Source organism: Mizuhopecten yessoensis, unplaced genomic scaffold, assembly GCF_002113885.1.
Source record: "Mizuhopecten yessoensis strain PY_sf001 unplaced genomic scaffold, ASM211388v2 scaffold10821, whole genome shotgun sequence".
Classification (NCBI taxonomy): Eukaryota; Metazoa; Mollusca; class Bivalvia; order Pectinida; family Pectinidae; genus Mizuhopecten; species Mizuhopecten yessoensis.
This window is the reverse complement of record NW_018408738.1, coordinates 1,388,878-1,412,557: the sequence shown is the minus strand read 5'-3', so window position 1 is coordinate 1,412,557 and position 23,680 is coordinate 1,388,878. Positions and strand designations below refer to the sequence as shown.

Genomic DNA, 23,680 nt, shown 5'->3' with positions numbered 1-23,680 from the left:
TAGCTTATTATCCCTATGTAATTGTTGATTTGGGACTCACCTTGGAAAGAGACATATTGACCCATAGCTTATTATCCCTATATAATTGTTGATGTGGGACTCACCATGGAGAGAGACATGTGGACCCATAGCTTATTATCCCTATATAATTGTTGATGTGGGAATCACCTTGGAAAGAGACATATGGACCCATAGCTTATTATCCCGATATAATTGTTGATGTGGGCCTCACCATGGAGCGAGACATATGGACCCATAGATTATTATCCCTATATAATGGTTGATGTGGGACTCACCATGGATAGAGACATGTGGACCCATAGCTATTATCCCTATATAATTGTCAATGTGGGACTCACCTTGGAGAGAGACATGTGGACCCATAGCTATTATCCCTATATAATTGCTGATGTGGGACTCACCTTGTAAAGAGACATATTGACCCATACCTTATTATCCCTATATAATCGTTGATGTGGGACTCACCTTAGAAAGAGACATATGGACCCACAGCTTATTATCCCTATATAAATTGTTGATGTGGGACTCCCCATGGAGAGAGACATATGGACCCATAGCCTATATAATTGTTGATGTAGGACTCACCTTGGAAAGAGGCATATGGACCCATAGCTTATTACAGGATCCCTATATAATTGTTGATTTGGGACCCACCTTGGAAAGAGACATAAGGACCCATAGCTTATTACAGTATACCTATATAATTGTTGATGTAGGACTCACCTTGGAAAGAGATATATGGACCCATAGCTTATTACGGTATCCCTATATAATTGTTTATGTGGAACTCACCTTGGAAAGAGACAAATGGACCCATAGCTTATTACAGGATCCCTATATAATTGTTGAAGTGGGACTCACCTTGGAAAGAAACATATGGACACATAGCTAATTATCCCTATATAATTGTCAATGTGGGACTCACCTTGGAATGAGACATATGGACCCATAGCTAATTATCCCTATATAATTGTCGATGTGGGACTCACCTTGGCAAGAGACATATGGACCCATTGCTTATTATCCCTATATAAGTGTTGATGTGGGACTCACCTCGGAAAGAGACATATGAACCCATAGCTTATTATCCCTATGTAATTGTTGATTTGGGACTCACCTTGGGAAGAGACATATTGACCTATAGCTTATTATCCCTATAATATGGACACATAGCTTATTACAGTATTCCTATATAATTGTTGATGTCCGACTCACCTTGGAAAGAGATATATGGACCCATAGCTTATTTTCCCTATATAATTGTTGATGGGACTCACCTTGGAAAGATACATATGGACCCATAGCTTTTTACAGTATCCCTATATAATTGTTGAAGTGGGACTCACCTTGGAAAAAGACATATGGACCCATAGCCTATATAATTGTTGATGTGAGACTCACCTTGGAAAGAGATATATGGACCCATAGCTTATTACAGTATCCCTATATAATTGTTGATGTGGAACTCACCTTGGAAAGAGACATATGAACCCATAGCTTATTATCCCTATATAATTGTCGATGTGGGACTCACCTTGGAAAGAGACATTTGGACCCATAGCTTATTATCCCTATATAATTGTTGATGTGGGACTCACCATGGAGAGAGATATATGGACCCATAGCTTATTATCCCTATATAATTGTTGATGCGGGACTCACCTTTGTGACAGATACATTGACCCGTTATTGCCTATCCGTATGAACCTGTTTGGGGTGGGAATAAGGTGGAGAGAAGACTTCCTCCCGTTGAAGAACACAGTATCGGGGTACCAGATCTTCTCCAGCAGTTTGATACTGACTGATATATTCTCAATCGAGGTATTCGTTGCAAGGCGTTCATCCATCCATCTTTGCCGGAAGTAGATATCCATTGTGTACACCTTAAACACGTAACATCATGTTAGGAAGCTTAGGGGAAGTGATAGTTCTCTCAGGACCATAACATGCACTTCTTCTTGTTTTTCAGAGTGAGGCTTAGTAAACAGGGGAATTATTATATGGCAGGTGGTGGAATGAGAGCGAAGCCAGGTAATCAGAGGATGTGTTATCAGGACATCATTCACCTGGATGGATCTTGTGAAGTTTTTTTGAATTTCAAAATTTGTTTCGTTATTTTCTTTAAACTAGGGTTTGAAAGTTATATTCACCTTCTCCGAAAGTGTAGTCAAGATTTAATAATAACGTTTTATTTAAAAGTTCTCAAACTGGCTTAAACTTATAACACTTCTTTTCACTTTTGTTTTATGCTTTTTAAGACTCGGCAATTTTTTTTTTGTTATTTTCTTTGTCAATGGACAAACAGATCAATGCATATATAGGTTACAGGTTCATATAATTTTCAACTTAAGTTATTTTTGTTATTTTTGTAAGCTTATAGTGAGTTGTCAAGAAAGCACGGGAGGATCGATGTCAGTTTAAATAAAGTTTGCGATAATTGCCTATCTCTACTCATAATTGTGTTGTACTTCTATGTTTTGCTAAGTAGATAAGGGACGATATATCAGTGACATAGATGTTTCCAACGAGTGATGGTTGGTTATCATGATTATCTAAAACGAATCAGAATTTTCAAATTCATAAAGATAAAAGGTTTGTGTCTTTAACATTTGAAAATTGAATAACGAGAGCTAGACACATATGATAATCAGTAATCACGAGTATAGGGGCCTTCTTTCATAACGTTCAGATATTATGTCTAGAAAACCTTATATTTCCTGTTTGGCATATATTATTCCTGTTTCCGATTGGGGAGACAGTTGCCATGACATATAACGTTACAATGGAAGATGAAGTCGTAAAACATAGTTAAGTGACGTCATAATTAAAGATTGACCTATGAAATAACGTCTAGGGTGTAATCTACTTGTGAGTAACCAAACTTTTTCAAACTCCTCGCAATTTATCCAATGAGTCGGGAGTGAGGAAACCTATAACGGTTATTTTTGGAAAAAGACTTGTTGATATTGACGATTAATTGCTTTGTTTCCTCTGAGCTTGTTCCGAAGCATTGTTTTCGATTTAATTGAGTCTGAGAGCCCGTTTTTAAATCTGGCGAAAAGTATATTATCTTGTTAATCTGACTTTGCAAAGACGTTTGTACCAAAACGAGTAACAGACGATAAAGTCTTGGAATGCACCGGCTATCCTGTTTCAGCTGAAACGTCACACTTAAGCGACGTTCACTTCGGGATAGTCACCAGACGACAAGGTCATGACATTACGTCACCCACCTTGTTTGAAATGAAATGTCACAAGCTGACATCATACACACAAGGGATATAATCACTAGACTGTACGGATAAATTATGAATACGATTTCGTTACTAGACGAAACCAATACATGGAAATAAAGCAACTATTTTTATCGTTGTACCTCGTTTCTTAATATCGTGATCCGATGTGACATTAAAAGCGAGGCTGAGAAGGGGAGGTAAGCATGAGTCAAGTCGCCAATCAATATACAAGGCAAGCATTGTACGCCGTCATATTCATGAATAGAAGTAAGTGTGTATATGAGCCATGCCAATTGACTGATTTATCAATGCCGGTGTTAGTATACCTCGCCTGACCCTAGACAGAATTAATCAAATAAAATATGCAGTCAGAAGGAAAATACGCAACTCAAAAGCTGGCTTCTTACTACGCCTTTGTTCCAAAAAATGGGTTTGCGAGAAGTTACCATCAGAAAAGGAGTGATGGCTTTCTCTCACCAAATCGAAGTCCTATGCTTTTCCTGCCTGTTGCCACTATTCACAAGTAAAACCAATATCATTTCGCACTTGGCTACATTTTCAATAAATTATTTTCCCGTGTTAAATGTAGCATTAAGAATTCGTCAATATTTCTCTCGAGTAACGTTAAGGTTTCTGTACGAGTCGGAACGCTGACACGTGCATCATTATGGTTGTTGATATTGATATCGTCACAATGGCTTTTATATAGAACGCCCGAAATAACTCACTTGACCGGTCAAGACGGGTAACGGCGTCATTATAACATACTTTTATTGAAAATGAACAAACAACCATTACGACGAATGATATATAAATATTCAAATGAAACTTGTTTTAGATAATACTTCGATTTTTCATTTTATGGTATTTAAAAAAATAAAAGATAAGAAATACGAGCAAAATAATTGTGTATTGATGAAATATAAAAGAGTATACCATATCCTTTTATTACGTACATTAAGTGTCTCACAATGCAAAACATGTATATGGTTTTGTCCCTACAACACTAACACAAGGTTCTCTTGCATTTAATCGTAATATAGAGTTTCGTTAACCTTATTTTATATCAGGCTATGACGACAAAACATGCTTCGAGAACAGTGTCTATATGAATTGTACAGTATGCATAGTTTCCAAAAGTAAGGAATCCTGTCAATACCCCGGAGGACCCTCTAATCAAACCTGTCAATCTGCAAATAGCTTTAACATTTAACATTGGCATCCCACGATATTCGTTAGGTTGTAAAGTGAGTTAACATAAGGTCAATATCTGCTGCTGTCTAGATTTTCCTTGCTTGTGATATAAATTTGAAATACATCTTTTTCGATCAGATCATACTTACCATATCTCTCTCGGATATCGGACCCATAGAGCGAAGCAATATGTCTATCTGGACCTCCAGAGGATCGCCTGTTCAAATAGAATCAATCACATGTCTATACCATGTAGACCATAAAACCCTCGGAGACACTGAGCTTTGTTTAGTTCAATAAGAACATTTTTACATATGAATAATGGCATGAGTTGTCGCCGGTTTTTCGTTTGCAGTTTGGTCTTCTAATTAAAATTTCAATTATGTTCTTTTCTTTTTATATTGACGATGTGACAAAATGTTATTACTACTTTGCTTAATAAATGTATTCTAAAAAACATGAACAAATACAGCTTAACTTATGATAAGATATTGGTGTTAGTTCCTGAATAACTCTGAACATCCGTTATTACAAGAAATACAGTTGGAACCACTTACATTGGATAAACAGAGATAAGGGATTGTTTATACTGACTCTAGACATATTTTGTCCTGCATCACATACAAACTGTTAGAGTTCCTACCTCCAAATCCGGGCCGGAGTTTCTTGTCGTAGTCAACCAGTAGGTCGTCAAGGACGGCCGATATGTTGTCGGTTCCAATAGCGGCGTTATCTACTGTCTCTATCATAAACACACACCTGTTTGGAGAACAAACTCATTGTCAGCATTACAGATAGAAGTACCCAATGTCTCTATCATAAACACACACCTGTTTGAAAAACAATCTCGTTGTCATCTTTAAAGGTAGAAAGTATCCACTGTCATAATCATAATTACACACCTGCTGGGAGAGTAAACTTATCAGCATTGTTACAAGGAAACTACCAATTGTCTCTATCATAAATACACGCCCTTTTACTACTATTACTAAAGGATACGATATATGTTCAGCCGAAGACCAATCTCCCATACCTTTGCAATGTTAGTAAAATGCATGTGATAGTTTTATGTAACATGCATACTGAATTATCATAAACGTAGCATTAACTCACAGAAAGCATATTTCAGGCAAAAATATTCTTCCATTAAAAAGCATGAACTCTATGTACGTATATGCCAAGAAGCAATAACTATTTACATAGAAGTTGTGATTTAAAACATGTTTAACGTTGCAGAAGAGAAGTTTATTTAAATGATATAAGTTTTGACTACAAGGAGAAACATAGAAAATCTTAGACATTGGAAGGAAGTAATGGGTAGGTATGCATTCAAACGTGACAACAAATCAATTCGAAGGTCACTCGGTAAAAATTCCATGAGAGAGCATTCAGCGATTAAACAATTATAATTGTTGTGTGGCTATGTGATGGTTATAATATTTGTCATTTAGAATTCATCGGAGGCAATGACTGTTTTAACACACTCTTGTTCAAAAAAGTTACAAGTATTTCCGATTTCTTTCAAGTGCACATCCTTATTGAGAGAACAAATCTGTCGCCAACTTTAAGCAAACCATGGATTAAATCACGTCTATATTCTGAGTGTAAACACAAATGATTTTGATCTTCTGATTAGCGCATAGATGCTGCAACAAACAACAATTATACAATGTAAGTAAATAGCTACAAATAGTCAACTGTTCGAAACTTGGTAGGCCTAAGCCATTTTCTGAGGTCAACTAACTGGACCAAGAATGCAACAGAAAATGTTTTAAGATTCATCTCTCGTTTTCAATTGATCAGAAGCCCAATTTAAAATTTTAATCATTTAAAGCATGCTACCCAATATCTGTTTTTATTGATAACGGTTAAGAATGGTCGGAATTCAATATCAGTGCGGAAGGTCAACTCGATATTCTTAGATTACCTCATTCATCGTTCACCGTGGGCATCATTGTTATCCGCCATTGTACATTACTAAAGAAAACAATAAACTATCATCGATGTCAGAAAATCCTTCAATGGTGGAGGCAATGCTGTTTTAATGGTAACGATGCTCGCTATCATCAGTATCTTCTTCGGTGTGTCAATGAAAAAACGGGTTCGCTAAGGATATGTGGATTATTAAAGCGCGGAGGAAAAGCATCAACAAGCTGTGAGGATTAATCATGTACTTAAAGATCCTGCCGTGACACGATTTATTTTGATAGACGTACCTTAATCGATCATCGTGCCACCTCGCTACCGTACTTTAATGATGTTTATAGGAAGTTAGGTCATTGCGTTTTTGTTCCATTGATTGAATATGTCAACATCTCACACGCCTTCTGAAGTATTAATGAATATCCATCGTTTAAATTTCAGATTTCTTACATAACACTTTTACTGCTAAAGAGCTCTTGGTAGGCATTAATGATTGCACAGCAAATCACGCATCGACACTAGTGGACGTAATTGATTTCATACCATTTGTTTTATTGTGAATGGATGTTCGTTTAGCGATCTGTAAATGTTGTTAGGGACAACTTTGAGGCAAGTGGTATAAATATTTAAATTAAATGAACAGATTCAGCTCGCGAATGTAAACACCCATGTTTCAGACGTCTGCGCACATAAAATATCCGTTATTAAGTTAGAAGTATTTTTTTAAATATGCAGGGTATAACGTCTTCGCAACAGCTACATGTAAGGTCATATGAAAACATGTTCAAAACAGTGTTCTCGTGCACTACATATATCAATCGTCAGGATTGTACACGCAAGTATGCGACTATTACAAACGGGAAAGGGAAGATGACTGTTGTTGTAATGTTGAAACTTATAAATCTGTAATAGGAATCAAGTCTGGATCAATCTTGAATCTCCTTTCCAAATCATGTTCCTATCAGAACTTTTGACTTTTTCCCTCTTCACGCTCAATATCTCACAGCAACCTGTAAAAACACCTTCGTTCTCTTATTACTAGGTTTTATTAGTTTTTTTACCATCAAAGAAAGGCAAACGGCTATATAAATATACGTAAGCTATTTAAATAACATATTGTGAACAGACCAAAATAAAATAAACTAAAGACGAAATTGTGATTGAATTTATTGAAAAGTTTGTTTATCCGGAATTGTAAAAATAGTGGCCATACCCTTCAACTTCACATTCAGATATATCGACGATGTTCCTTCTTTAAATAACAAAATATATCTACAGGCCACATCAATCGTAGATACCTTCCTGAGCTTAAATCCAACGATACCACGATACTTTTCTACTTCAGCAACTTTCCTCGATTTGTACTTACAGCACGACCAACAGAGACGGCTTACCGCTAAAATGTTTGCTTGTCTCTTACGTCCTATAAACAGCTATGGTTATTTACCTACTGAAGGTACCTGGTGACTGCCCCACGTAGGTCTCGAACCCGCGACCCAGTGGTGGAGGGCTAGTGGTAGCAGAATCTCAGACACCTTAACCACTTGGCTACCGCGACCACGATCAACAGTGACGGCTTACTGCTATTTTGTACGATAAGCGTGGGGATTTCGATTTTCCTATCGTGGATTTTCACTTTCTTGAAAAGCATATCTCTATTACCCTAACGTGTTTTCATGTTACAGTCGACTAGGTATTCAAGACGTTTCTCAAAATACCATGATTAGAGCACATCTCTACTTCCCCAGCCTACTGTGTTAACATGTCACAGTCGACTAGGTATTCAAGACGTTTCTCAAAATACCATGATTAGAGCACATCTCTACTTCCCCAACCTTCTGTGTTTACATGTCACAATTGAGTAGGTATTCAAGACGTTTCTCAAAATATCATGCTTTCTGAAAATATCACAATGTAAAAAAATACAGTAAATGGTTTCTAAGCCTACCGGTTGTTAAATACTATTGATAAGTTTAATGTTATCCGTCATTGTCTTATTGAAACAGATGCCATGTTTTTTTGTGATATGAGTTGAGTGATTTTGATTACGCCCATTACTGTGCCTTCATCTTTCGTTGTTACTGCCCGGTTCTCGCAATGAGGACTTGACATTACCATTGTTTGACATATACTTACATGGCTTGTGAAGTCGATGAAGCATAACTACGCACACACCTGTACTTTTTTAGGGGTTTCCTTGGAAGTCTTTGATTTGCTCATATGTTGCCCTAGTGTTATAGATTTTGAGTTCGAATTAACGTTTTGCTGACAATTAGGTATTCTCTTGTGTTTTTATCTCCACAAAACAAGAAAAATCAGTTACAATGTGTTTATCTGGATCGTTCACAATAACGAATCGTAGAAACACTCCTTATTTAATCATAATTGGGTGTTTCTATAACTTAGAGCAAATTTGCCTTTTCCTGCGTTCAATCGCGGCTATATATCATGTCTTATATAGTTGTATAGTCTACACACCAGCCGATACATCAGTGGCAACTGTCAATATAAGCACACACAGTGGAAGGTCGGTCTTCTATCAACCGAATGCATTCGTCAATACAAACCACGTGACCCCTGATCCGTAACAATTACGTAAAGCTAGCACATTAGACGCTATCAATTGACACTATGCTATGAGCGGTAACAAGCTGTGCACGTAACAACCTGTATAAAGCAGTGTGACCGGAGTAACCTCAGTGGTGGATGACAGGCCTAAGGAATAACCCAGCAATATATCAATCTTAACGTTTTATTCCAGGCTACAGAATATCCACTTATCTGTTTGTATGTGAAGTCGTTGCAGAATCTATTTTCAAACAAAAACATCAATAAAACGACTGGAAAGAAACATAATTACCCCGAGTTATTCCAGCTATTCAATACGATGTCTGGATTTACGTAACTCCTGGCATTCTAATAAACTTTCATGTCAGTAGATGTGATACACGAATGTAATGAAACTTCTTAGTCCTTTGATCATTTGCACTTATATCAGCCTAGTTTGATGGTTACGTTAATGGATAGGAGATATTCTAGATAGTTCTGGTGATGTCAACATATAGATGGATAAGGGCATCTAAATAGAGGGATAGAACGTGGTGCTGTGAACGACACGATTCTATGTCATTTCGTTGTCTTACTAGCGTCACTACCAAACTTCCTTCCTTCCTTCACGATTCTGATTGTTAGACGTACTACCCAATGGTCCCTTCAATACACCTGAGGATATTTTCCACATGATCAAGTTTTGTTTGGCGATCTCTTCGCTGAGTTTGCGAAAATTATATTTCAACAGACTATCTGTGTTACAAGAAAGAAGAAGTGTTGACTTTGAGGTAGTACTGTGTGATGTGTAATATTTGCATTATTTTATCGTAATCAGGGTCGTTAATGAGCAAGTACAGTTCCACATTATTAGATATTACATCACATGTATGTTTCAATTTTTGATTGATTAGACCAGGCCACATTTCTGAAAAGACATCGTATTAAAATGAAAGCGGCATTTTTAGTAGGATTTGGTACTGTAACACATATTCCTAACCTATTTAATATGTGATGAATTTGAAGATGGAAGTTACAAAGCCAAAAGTTTGAGTTCAGGGGTCAAACTGACAAAACAAAATATTGAGCAATATGAGCAATTAATGGAATTCGACCAATAAATAAATAGTACTGCTAATGCAAAATTATAGGGATAGGAGTTGGAACATGTAGTACATGTGTGTTTCATTAAGATGAAATTGTTTTTTTTTGGGGAAATTGGGAGAGAAAAAAAGGATCATTCCCTATCTGGATGGTAGGACAGAGAAATCCCTATAATCGGAGGAGATTCTTGATTGTCTAACCTCGACAAAACCACGAGTTAGGGAGTCAGGTATATTTTCCTCGGGTGGAGATTCTTGATTGTCTAACCTCGACAAAGCCACGAGTTAGGGAGTCAGGTATATTCTCCTCGGGTGGAGATTCTTGATTGTCTAGCTTCGACAAAGCCACGAGTTAGGGAGTCAGGTATATTCTCCTCGGGTGGAGATTCTTGATTGTCTAACTTCGACAAAGCCACGAGTCAGGGAGTCAGGTATATTCTCCTCGGGTGGAGATTCTTGATTGTCTAGCTTCGACAAAGCCACGAGTTAGGGAGTCAGGTATATTCTCCTCGGGTGGAGATTCCTATCCTACACTCACGGTAGGGAAGGATCCTTTTAATTTATAATTCTTATCAAGGACAAATGTTCTGGTTTAGAATAAGCTAAGGGGAGGATTCCCCATGTGATGACAATTATTTGACGTCACCACACTTCGGTGAAGAAAGAAAAATCTCAAACCAAGGGATATGCTTCTTTGCACCTGTTAAGTGTGGCAACACGTTGAATCTATTGTGATTCAATGTTAACCTTATTCTAATCCTATAGATTGTTCTCGATCACAACACTCTAGATTTTACTTGAGAAAGCACGGCATCAGTACAACAATGTCGCCTCCATTTCAGATCTGGAGTTACTAGGTTTTTTTCTTTTGTCCTAATTTCTCAACCGTTATTGATAAGGTATATCCGTATCGACATCGCGTTTTAATTTTGTCCTTGTGTGTTAATGCTTCGGTATACGTTGTCTAGTTATGTTTACGTGATTGTGTATTTGTCCTTATGTATTGATGTGGTATATTTTGTCATAATATGATGACGCTGTGCTATATTCTTTCTGTGTGTGTTGACGCTGTGCTATATCTTGTCCTTGTGTGTTGATGCTGTGCTATATATTGTCCTTGTGTGTTGACGCTGTGGTATATCTTGTCCTTGTGAGTTGACGCTGTGTTATATCTTGTCCTTGTGGGTTGACGCTGTGTTATATCTTGGCCTTGTGTGTTGACGCTGTGGTATATCTTGGCCTTGTGTGTTGACTGTTGACGCTGTGGTATATATTGTTCTTGTGTGTTGACACTGTGGTATATTATGTCCTTGTGTGTTGACACTGTGGTATATTTTGTCCTTGTGTGTTGACACTGGTATATTTTGTCCTTGTGTGTTGACGCTGTGCTATAGATTGGCCTTGTTTGTTGACGCTGTGGTATATTTTGTTCTTGTGTGTTGACACTGTGGAATATCATGTCCTTGTGTGTTGACACTGTGGTATATTTTGTCCTTGTGTGTTGACACTGGTATATTTTGTCCTTGTGTGTTGACGCTGTGCTATAATTTGGCCTTGTTTGTTGACGCTGTGGTATATTTTGTCGTTGTGTGTTGACGCTGTGCTATAATTTCTCCTAGTATGTTGACGCTGTAGTATACTTTGTCGTTGTGTGTTGACGATGTGTTATATTTTGTCGTTGTGTGTTGACGACGCTGTGCTATATTTTGTCGTTGTGTGTTGACGACGCTGTGCTTTATTTTGTCGTTGTGTGTTGACGCTGTGTTATATTTTGTTTTTGTTTGTTGAAGCTGTGGTAAATTGTGTCCTTGTGTTTTGGTACGGTCGTATACTTTCCCCTTTGCATGTTGTCCTGGTATATTGATCGTTATTTTGTTTCGTATCTCAAGTGTCAAGTTACCAGGAAGCTTACTTTGAATAAACATTAAAATTGTGAAGCAAGGGATCGTACATATTTAATTTGAATAAATAAAGTTGTGAATGGTTACTTCTAAACAAGAAGCCTTGTAAAGTAGTGTCTCTTATCTTGTTTGTGCTCCGAAAGCAGTTCCTTAAGAAACCCGAACTGCGACTGCATTCTAACAAAATTGAATATTCAGCCTGATTCTTTGTCGAATAGGTCTACGAAGATTTCGGCTCTGTCGTGTGTAACGCGCTCTAGGGAAACTAAACCAGGAAGTTTTGTTTAAGGGGTAATGTATATTGTATATGCCAAGGCCAATGATCTCGTTAACTCACCTCTCCATCAGCTTATCAAATATGCTATCCCTTCTCTCTATCCCTTAGAGGGAACGGTATCTTGTGACAAGGACCCTCTGATGAATAATTACCAAACAAGATAGTGGGATAAGACAAATACATTTATATATGTTTGCATAAAAATAGGACATTGACTTCAATACAAGCTGACACAATTCATTGATTTAACGTAGGGATTATACATGTAACAAGCCTCATACAAGACATACTTTAACTCAGATGATCTAGTAATAGAGAATAGATTGAAAAATGAAGCTGGTCGCAGAAGAACAATACGCAGCATGGGTCAGTTACGTTAGTCAAGATATGTATATATGTATGTATTCGTTGATGGTTACCAACTCCTAGTACTATATTTATATATGAATCTATGATTAATACTCATGATAACGTACAATGTCTGGCAGATTGAAAGGAAAGGATGGTAAGGATTCCTGCACATCTGCCATAATAATAAATAAATCCAGAAAAGCCTTGCGGACTTTTTTAAGAAAAATGATATATATGTATAATTACCGGTATGTGGTACACGTTATGCAGCTATTTATGCATAATTACCGGTATATGGTACTCGTTATAAAGAAAAATATGTATTAATAACGGTATATGTTACTCTTTATTTAGTTATGAAGATAATTATGTATTATTACCGGTATATGGTACTCGTTATGTAGATAAATATGTATAATTACAGGTATATGGTACTCGTTATGAAGAGACATATGTATTATTACCGGTATATGGTGTACACGTTATGTAGATAAATATGTATAATTAAGCATTGAACTGTTACCAGATGCAGTATACAGGCGATATGAATGCAATTTGGGATGACAGATAAATAGAAAGTCGCCCGTCAGGGCGACATGATTATTTATCTATCACCCAAATTGCATTCATATTGACTGTATACTGCATCTGGTAACAGTTCAATGCTTATATTTACATTTAGATGTATATAGTTTGTTTTGTATAGTAATTGAAGCAAACATACGTTTAAATTTCCCGCTTATCATATCAGTGCAACGTCAGTAAGTTCAAATCCCAGAACAGCCGACGTTTCCAGAAGAAATAATATAGTCCCTCGTGTCATTGAAAACCACACGCACATAAAATGGTTTGAACACAGACTTAACTTTATTATTTATTTCATATGAGTGTGTATATGTTGAAAAATTGTTAATAATTGCATAACTTCTGCTAGTTTAAAATTAAAGCTGTTTTTTTGCGCATTGATAGATTACATGTATTTTGAAGTGATGCGGCGCTGAACGGACTTGATTGTTTCCTTGGAAACGCGTATGTTTCCTTCGACCGGAATATTACGTTATTTTCAGAAGCATATATACTCGGAAATGTTTAATTACAGTGGTCCTTTCAGTAGGTGATAACGTTTCCAAGGACATTTCTTTTGAAATAGATTCCATGTCTGATCGGTCAGATTATCATCGCTAGCAGACGGCGTTCACAGGGGCTCGGTTTTGTGATTTTGAGTAATGGATGACATCACTGAAAAACCACAACACTTAAAAAGGTATTTATACACATTCTAAAACCTTGTCGATATCCGCGACTTTTAAAAGGTTTTAGAAATGCTGAATTTTAGTGTTGTGGTTTTTCACTGATGTTATGCATAACTCAAAATCTCGAAACCGATCCCCTGTGTGATGACGTTGATACATTTGGTAATTTCTTATCTGGAATGGCGCTTACAATAATTGTGTGGCACCTACACATCTTTTAATAAATTTATATTGTCATAACTTGTCAAGTTGCATTAATTTTTTTTGCGATGACCTATATTGCTAAATTATAAATGCTAACGAACCCAGAATGTTTTCCGACTATAGGCCTATTGATACCGAAAGTATTTTGTTCGTTTACCTTGTATACACTGGCCGTATCAATGTAAATTGTAGTATACATTAATACTCGTTATGTAGATATATATGTATAATTACCGGTATATGGTACTCGTTATGCAGATTAATATGTATAATTACCGTTATATGGTTATCGTTATGTCGATAAATATGTATAATTACCGGAATATTGTACACGTTATGTCGATAAATATGTATAATTACCGATATATGGTACTCGTTATGTAGATATATATGTATAATTACCGGTATATGGTACTCGCTATGACGATAATTATGTATAATTACCGGTATATGGTACTCGTTATGTAAATAATAATGTATAATTACCGGTATATAGTACTCGTTTTGTAGTAAATATGTATAATTACCGGTATATGGTACTCGTTATGAAGATAAATATGTATAATTACCGGTATATGGTACTCGTTATGTAGATATATATATAATTTCCGGTATATGGTACTCTTTATGTAGATATATATGTATAATTACCGGTATATGGTATACGTTATGTGGATAAACATGTATAATTACCGGTATATGGTACAGGTTATGAAGATAAATATGTATAATTACCGGTATATGGTACTCGTTATGTAGATAATTATGTATAATTACCGGTATATGGTATACGTTATGTGGATAAACATGTATAATTACCGGTATATGGTACACGTTATGAAGATAAATATGTATAATTACCGGTATATGGTACTCGTTATGTAGATAATTATGTATAATTACCGGTATATAGTACTCGTTTTGTAGTAAATATGTATAATAACCGGTATATGGTACTCGTTTTGAAGATAAATATGTATAATTACCGGTATATGGTACTCGTTATGTAGATATATATATATAATTACCGGTATATGGTACTCGTTATGTAGATATATATGTATAATTACCGGTATATGGTACTCGTTATGTAGATATGTATGTATATTTACCGGTATATGGTACTCGTTATGTAAATATATATGTATATTTACCAGTAAATGGAACTCGTTATGTAGATATAAATGTATAATTACCGGTATATGGTACTCGTTATGTAGTAAAATATGTATAATTACCGGTATATGGTACATGTACACGTTATGAAGATAAATATGTATAATTACTGGTATATGGTACTCGTTATGTAGATATATATGTATAATTACCGGTATATGGTACTCGTTATGACGATAATTATGTATAATTACCGGTATATGGTACTCGTTATGTATATATATATGTATAATAACCGGTATGTGGTACACGTTATGAAGATAAATATGTATAATTACCGGTATATGGTACTCGTTATGAAGATAAATATGTATAAGTACCGGTATATGGTACTCATTATGTAGATAAATATGTATAATTACCGGTATATGTAACTCCTTATGAAGATAATTATGTATACTGAACCGTACATGACATTCGTTTATATAGATTATTATGTATAATAACAGTTACAGGCATATCATACTTGTTATGTTGATATGCATATAATATATATCATTTCCTGTATATAAAGAACTCATGATATAAATATGTTAACAGTGACGACATGCGTTTCTCTGAATATTGGAGCTGTGTCTGGGTATTAGTGTCTTGAAACAGTACACATGTTCTTAAGACATCGTAGATTTGGCGTCATTAGATGTCCCGTCAGGTCTCTTCTACTGCAACATGTACACAACACCGGAGTGTAGACTGTGCACATGTTGTACGAAAGAAATTCACATCGAAGTCACAATAAATGGAACTTCATGCCTCAACAAGACGTGAATGCATTATTCGATCTCGATTTGGAAAAAAATCCACATTTCTGAACGATTTCGTGTCCTGTTTAGCAAACCCAATTTGGAATAGGAAACTTGAAGAACTGCAATTTAATAAAAACAACTTCAAGGCGACTGTGCTTTCCAATGATTTTCCATCAACGAAAGTGATCTTAAGGAAGACAAAAAGAAAAACATTTAATGATTTTGTTGTAGAGTTCCAAACTTAAGGCGTTTGTTGGTTCTCGTATTTGTAATGCTGACTACCGATTGAGTAAAGACACATTTAAGAACGGCCTTTTTTTCTGCCCATTTTCTCTCCCATAACCTAACATTACAACTAAAGTATCATTATATTGATTTCGTTAAAAAATGCACGAAGACATTCATAGAAATTTGTTTTATTCGTGGGTCTGACATTGACAAACTCTCCTTTTAATTCGCATGGTAATATCATCGGAGAGGCGTTGTTATTAAGCGAACACATCGGTATCCAGAAATCTATTACTCGCCGCGTTCACTATAGCCCCGCTCAATGCTAGTGTGTCTCGTCAATGGAACGGGCCAAAGTATTTCCCAGCGTTGATCAACTTCAGACAATTTGTCTTCCAATGCCGCAACAAAAACATTGTTCAACGAAAACCATAACACACAAATCGTTTATAATCTATATACATAAAACAAGGTATCATTTTATGTATTAGTCTGAGGTTTCCGTTTCCGAACAACAGAAAGGGCAAACGAAAGCACATCGCATTCCTTTGATTCCTGTGTAAAGCCGGCAGCCCAATCACATGGAAGCCGAATGATGATCTTGAGGAAACACATAATAGGGACAACACTATTGGGAAACGACCATTGGCAAGAGTTGACACTGAATAAAATCACTGGAACGAGAATGAGAACAATGAACTCGACTCGGAAGAGGCACATAACGATGAGTAGCGTGAATGCATTATTTCCATCAACGAGATAGAGTTGTTGGAAATGTCTTCTCTTTAACTCAATGGCTCAATCCCGAACTCAATCCCGCGTGGTATGTATGCACACCGGATAACACATTGAATGTGTTTCATATATGAAACATTCAGATTTACAAACTTATTTACATTTATGCTGTTCTTATCAAATTGATTTTTAACATAGAAACAAATACCACAAAGACAGTATGATGCCTCATGCCCTGTTATAAGATCGAACTCACCTTCTACGATACCAAATCGTCAGGCCGAGTCTTAAAAGCAAGTATAACCACTACACTACCGCCACCACCACGAACTATACTACCGCAACCTCCTCGAATTACATAGCTGCCACTTCCAAGAACTACACTGTTGCCACCTCCTCCACGAACTACACTACCACCACCTCAACGAACTACACTACCGCCACCTCCTCGAACTACATAACAACCACTTGCACGAACTACAGCACCGTCACCATCGCGAACTACACTATCGCCACCTCAACGAACTACATTACCGCCACCTCTACGAACTACACTATTGCTTCTCCCACGAGCTACACTACCAATACCTCCACGAACTACATTGCCGCCACCTATACGAACTACCTTAAAGCCAGATCAACGAACTACACTACAGCCACCCCCACGAACTTCACTATCGCCACCCCCAAGAACTACAATACAGCCTCCTCCACGAACTACATTACCGCCATATCTATGAACTACACTACCGCCACCTCCGCGACCTACATTACCGCCACCTTCGCAAACTGCACTACGGCGACCTCCACGAACTACACTTTCACCACCTCCACGAACTTCACTATCGCCACCTTCTCGAACTATACTATCGCCACCTCCTCGAACTACACTTCCACACCCTTCACGAACTATACTATCGCCACCTCCACGAACTACACTATCGCCACCTTCTCGAACGACATTACAGTCACCTCCTCGAACTACACTTCCACACCCTTCACGAACTACACTATCGCCACATCCACGAACTACATTACCACCACCTCCATGAACTACATTACCGCCACCTCCACGAACTACACTACCGCCACCTCCACGAACTACACTACCGCCACCTCCATGAACTACATTACCGCCACCTCCATGAACTACATTACCGCCACCTCCACGAACTACACTACCGCCACCTCCACGAACTACACTACCGCCACCTCCATGAACTACATTACCGCCACCTCCATGAACTACATTACCGCCACCTCCACGAACTACACTACCGCCACCTCCACGAACTACACTACCGCCACCTCCATGAACTACATTACCGCCACCTCCATGAACTACACTACCGCCACCTCCACGAACTACATTAACGCCACCTCCACGAACTACACTATTGCTACTCCCACGAGCTACACTACCGCCACCTCCACGAACTACATTACCGCCACCTCCACGAACTACACTATTGCTACTTTTTTTTTTGCGAATTCTCGTTACGGAAATATAAATATAAGCAATAAACTGCATAGATGTGGCAGACCAACTGGTATAACTGACACATGTGGCAATTATACCAGTTGGTCTGCCACATCTATGCAGTTTATTGCTTAATTACACTCGTGATGTACAGGTGCAATATCCACCTATAAAAGCACTATAAGTTTTCTCAGAATATCATTGTATGTTTGTTATATTAAGTATAGTTTGTCTTTTTATTATCAATAATAATACACCTATATAGACTATGTTTTATTAAACAAAAAAATGTGTCTGTGAAAGAATTGTAGATAAAGTGTGGCATGGAATTTGATTTTGGAATTTCATTTTTGCAGTTGTTCAGTCAACTATGACGTAAATGGTTGATGTCAACAAAGTAAGCATCGATTAACACAAATGACTAACTAACACAATGTTGCTACCATAGTAAGGTAGACTGAACATGCCGATTTATTTGTAATATGTTGTTGTTTTCTTCACGTCGATGGGCCAAACTTGACTTGATGGAAAACCCTGACTATACCGGTTAAATATTTGACGACTTTAAATATTTATGAACTGTGCTTTTGTCCATCAACGTTGTCATTATGGTAAGCTACTGATGAACTGATGTAAGTTCCACTTTTTTATTTTATCAATGAAAGTGTAGGTTTAAACCTCGGACAGATTACTCGTATAGCTAGAACTATACTATACTATTTTTCCAACCTATATCTGGTCATCCTATGTAGATATGTAATCCTTAATGACGTTCTCTAAAAGAAAAGTCTGTATAATTACCTAATCTACACATTTCGTGTTCATAAGCAGGAACACATAGTTAGTATCATGTACAAATATTGAAAAAAAAGTGTTTATTCCAGAATCTTTTATCATTCATGCAGACTTCTGCAAACATTGGTTCATGTGTGCTGTTGGTAAATTGTTGATATGTTTGCGGAATATAATATATATGGTACGGTATTCTGATATTACTTACTGTCCAATTCGGCATACTTCCCTGAAGGATAATTAAAGGCACACGTTTTACTGGTCATATATAATTGCATACTGACTATTCCACATTTCGTCCTTTAATGAAGCGAATATAATTTATTATTGGATATATCAAAACAAGGATCATTTGTTTGATATCAGAACTAATAGTATGTTTGGTTGATATCTAAAACTGATATAATTTATTGTTTGATATCTAAAAGTAATATAATTTATTGTTTAATACCCAAAACAAGTACCAGTTATTGTTTTGATTTCTGAAATAAGTATTATTTATTGGATCGATATCTAAAACAAGTATTATTTATTGCTTGATAACCAAACAAGTATCATTTATTGTTTGATATCCAAAACAAGTATTACTCATTGTTTGATATCCAAAACAAGTATTATTCATTGTTTGCTATCCAAAACAAGTATTACTCATTGTTCGATATCTAAAACAGGTATTATTCATTGTTTGATATCTAAGCAAATATTATTCATTGTTTGATATCCAAAAATGAAGTATCATTTATTGTTTGCTATCCAAAACAAGTAATATTCATTGTATTATCTATTGTTTGCTATCCAAAACAAGTATTATTCATTGTTTGATATCCAAAACAAGTATTATTCATTGTTTGATATCCAAAACAAGTATTATTTATTGCTTGATATCCAAAATAAGTATCATTTATTGTTTGATATCCAAAAAAGTAATATGTGCTGTTTTGAATCTTCAAATAATTATCATGTGTTGATTGACAAGAACCACAATTACAGATATCCTGTGATGATTGATATCTCAAATCAAGTATCCTATGATGGTTGATATCACAGAAGACAACTATATTGTTTTCACTGTTATCACTAAAACAGGTAGTCTGTCTTGATTGATATCCGTATGATTCACGTGTCTCCCCAAAATATGCCTTCGTGATTACCCATGCCTTCTTTCGTTTTACCTATGATATGGTCTATGTGTAACCCTACGTAGTCTGATTATGTCTACCTTGTCAATATAAGCTATTTAAAGTGTCTACCTATAGTACCCTACCCTGTGTTGTTTGTGTACCAATTGTACACATTTGTATAATCTGTTTGTCCCAAGCTGACTTGTATATAATTAATGACTATGCTATTCATATAGTTATACCATGCTGAAAATGTAAATAGTTTTCCCATTTTTCTATACATTGTCATTATATACAAAATAATCATAATCTGTCGGTCTATCTATCTAACAATCATTTTAACTCTTACTCTTCTTTATAGCAGCAGAAACATCCTTCGGTTCTCCACCTATGATTTCTTTTATTTACCTTTCCTGTTTACTATTCCCCCTTCTCTTCCCACTTCCCTCTTGTTTACTTCTGTGTGACCTTCACCTCGAGCCCGTTTGTACTGTTGGACAGGTGTATACGCACGTGCGTATGTTCTTTGCCGATAGCCACCCAACCATGACCGTTCTTGATAATGGGTAACGATATAGTAGCACACAGGGTGGCGGTCGGCAATTTCTACATGCGTACACACTGTAACCACTCGAGCTCATCTTCAATATTTAAAATTAATTTAAATTTCGTATTTGATGAATTTATAAATCTATTTGAAATCCTTCTTCTTACATTTAAGACCACACAATACAGTATTCTCTTTTATGTTATACATAGCTATTTCAGTAACACTAATTTCATCCTTATCCTCCATCTTTTATTATTGATTTGCATGGACATACATGAAAACCCTGGGCCTGATGTATCTTCCGATGAATTAACAATTTTCCATTTAAATATACGTAGTTTACGAAATAAGCTAACTCACCTTGAAAATATTGCAGACGAATTTCACGTAGTATGTATCACGGAATCCCACTTAGACAACAGTATATCTGACGAAGAAATAGCACTTCCAGGTTTTAATAATAATCCTTTCCGGAAAGACCGTGAATACTCACAGGGTGGGGGTGTCGTTGTTTATATTTCGCCTTTAATTTCTGCCCAGCGGCGTTTGGATTTAGAATTTCCATCAGGTGAGGCCATCTGGGTCGAAATTATTTTTAATAACTCCTCGTATCTTCTATGTACAGTATATAGACCAAATGACTGTGTAAATCCATTTTGGGAACAATTTGAAAACTCCATTGAAAATGCACTTGATGAAAACCCACATGTCATTATAGTTGGTGACATAAACGTTGACCTACTGGTTGAGACTCGTCATAAACTGAACGACATTATCCGCACGTATCTGTTTTCTAATGTAATAAACCAACCAACTCGGGTAGGCCAAACACGTGCTTCGCTCCTTGACCCCGTGCTCGTGAGCGATACATGCGTTGTTGGTTTTTCCGATGTTATTGAAATTGACAGGGACATTTCGGACCATGACGCTACTCTCGTTGAAATTAAACTAAACATTTTTCTTACTAACAAATTTAAACGCATGATTTGGTGTTATAAAAATGCTGACTATCCTAAATTTAATAACCTGTTACAAAACACCGATTGGCAATACGTATTTAGAAATGCTTACACATGCGACGATATGTGTTCGATTTTTACAGATAAGTATTTGGAATATGCTCATCTTTGTATTCCAACTAAGGTTATTACTGTTAGACCAAATGATAAACCGTGGTTTACTACTGAACTACGTCGTGAAATTAGAATTAGAAATAGATTGCATAAAAAATTAAAAAGAGTTTTTTCTATAGAGAATTTAGCTAAATTTAAAAAACATAGAAATCATGTCAACAATCTCAAACGTAGAACAAGAGAACTTTTTTATGCTGATATTAATGGACTTTTAGATAACTATGCAAAAACTAATCAAAAGAATTTTTGGAAACTGGTTCGGAGATTAACTAAAAGTGCAGATGTATCTTACATTATACCTCCTCTAAAAGACCCTATTACTAATTCTACTGCAGTAGATGATGAACGAAAAGCTAATATTTTAAATGACTATTTTGTGTCTATCTCTACTATAGACGACTCAGGTGTACCTTTACCACAAGTTGATATGAGAACCCAAAGTCGCATAGATAATATATTTTTTACACAAGCTGATATTGTTGACATCCTTAAGTCTCTTAAATTAGGTAAAGCTGTTGGATATGATAAAATTAGTCACCAAATGCTTAAAAACACAGCTCTTTATGTTTCATTTCCGCTATTTCTTATATTCAGAAAGTCTCTTGATCAAGGAATTTATCCCAATTCCTGGAAAAAAGCTTTAGTCATGCCCATTTTTAAGAAAGGCGATAAACAATGCCCCAGTAATTATAGACCAATAGCTTTATTAAGCACTGTAGGGAAAGTTTTTGAAAAAGTTATTACAAAATTTCTGCATAATTATTTATTAGAAAATTCATTGTTATATAAATACCAATCTGGATTTCAGCCAGGTCACTCAACAGTACATCAACTAATTGAAATTTATCATAATGTATGCATAAATCTAGAAAACCGTCATCATACCTGTCTTGTTTTTTGCGACATTTCCAAAGCTTTTGATCGGGTTTGGCATGCAGGTCTTGTACACAAATTAAAAAGCTATGGAATAAATGGAAATCTTTTAGACTGGCTATCCGATTATGTACAGAATCGCCATCAACAAGTCTTCATCCACAATGTTACTTCTCATACTAAAACAACTAATGCTGGTGTACCCCAGGGCTCTGTCTTAGGTCCGCTTCTTTTTCTCTTGTATATCAACGATATAACTGATAACCTTGTCAGCCCTTCCCGTCTTTTTGCTGATGATACTTCCCTATCCGTCTCTTCTCCTTCCGCAATTGAACTAGAAACTACTACTAACCGAGATCTTGAAAAAATTCATAACTGGGCAGAAAATTGGCTTGTTAAATTTAATCCTAATAAAACTGAAGCGCTACTAATTTCAAATACCAATGCTGAGCTTGATGTCAATCTCATTTTTAATAATGTTAATATTGATTTTATCGAACATCATAAACATCTAGGCATTTTCCTAGATGCTAACTGTAAATGGACTCACCATATTGATAACATTTGTAAAACTGTTACGAAACAAATAGGAATTCTCCGCAAGTTAAAATATACTTTAAATCGCAAGACATTAAACAGAATTTATCTTACTTTTATACTCCCTCTGCTTGAATACTGTTGCGAAGTTTGGGACGGTTGTACAACTGCCGATGCAAATAAACTTGAAAAACTCCAGTTAGAAGCGGCGCGTATTGTCACCGGCCTGCCATCTTTTGCTAGTAGAGCGTCTCTTTACTTCGAAACTGGTTGGGAAGTCTTGTCTCAACGTCGCACCC

At 36.3% G+C, this 23,680-nt stretch overlaps 1 protein-coding gene across 1 annotated transcript in view; it reads right to left on the bottom strand.

Moving 5' to 3' along the window:
- The window catches only part of LOC110462694 (gamma-aminobutyric acid receptor alpha-like), an 86,052-nt gene that overhangs the window by 28,012 nt on the left and 34,360 nt on the right, over positions 1 to 23,680 (bottom strand). The window contains exons 2-4 of the mRNA XM_021516792.1: positions 5,095 to 5,210; positions 4,601 to 4,668; positions 1,684 to 1,904 (exon numbers count right to left, since the gene is read on the bottom strand). Coding sequence (XP_021372467.1) covers positions 1,684 to 1,904; positions 4,601 to 4,668; positions 5,095 to 5,210 — 405 coding nt within the window. The remainder of the gene's footprint in view (positions 1 to 1,683; positions 1,905 to 4,600; positions 4,669 to 5,094; positions 5,211 to 23,680) is intronic.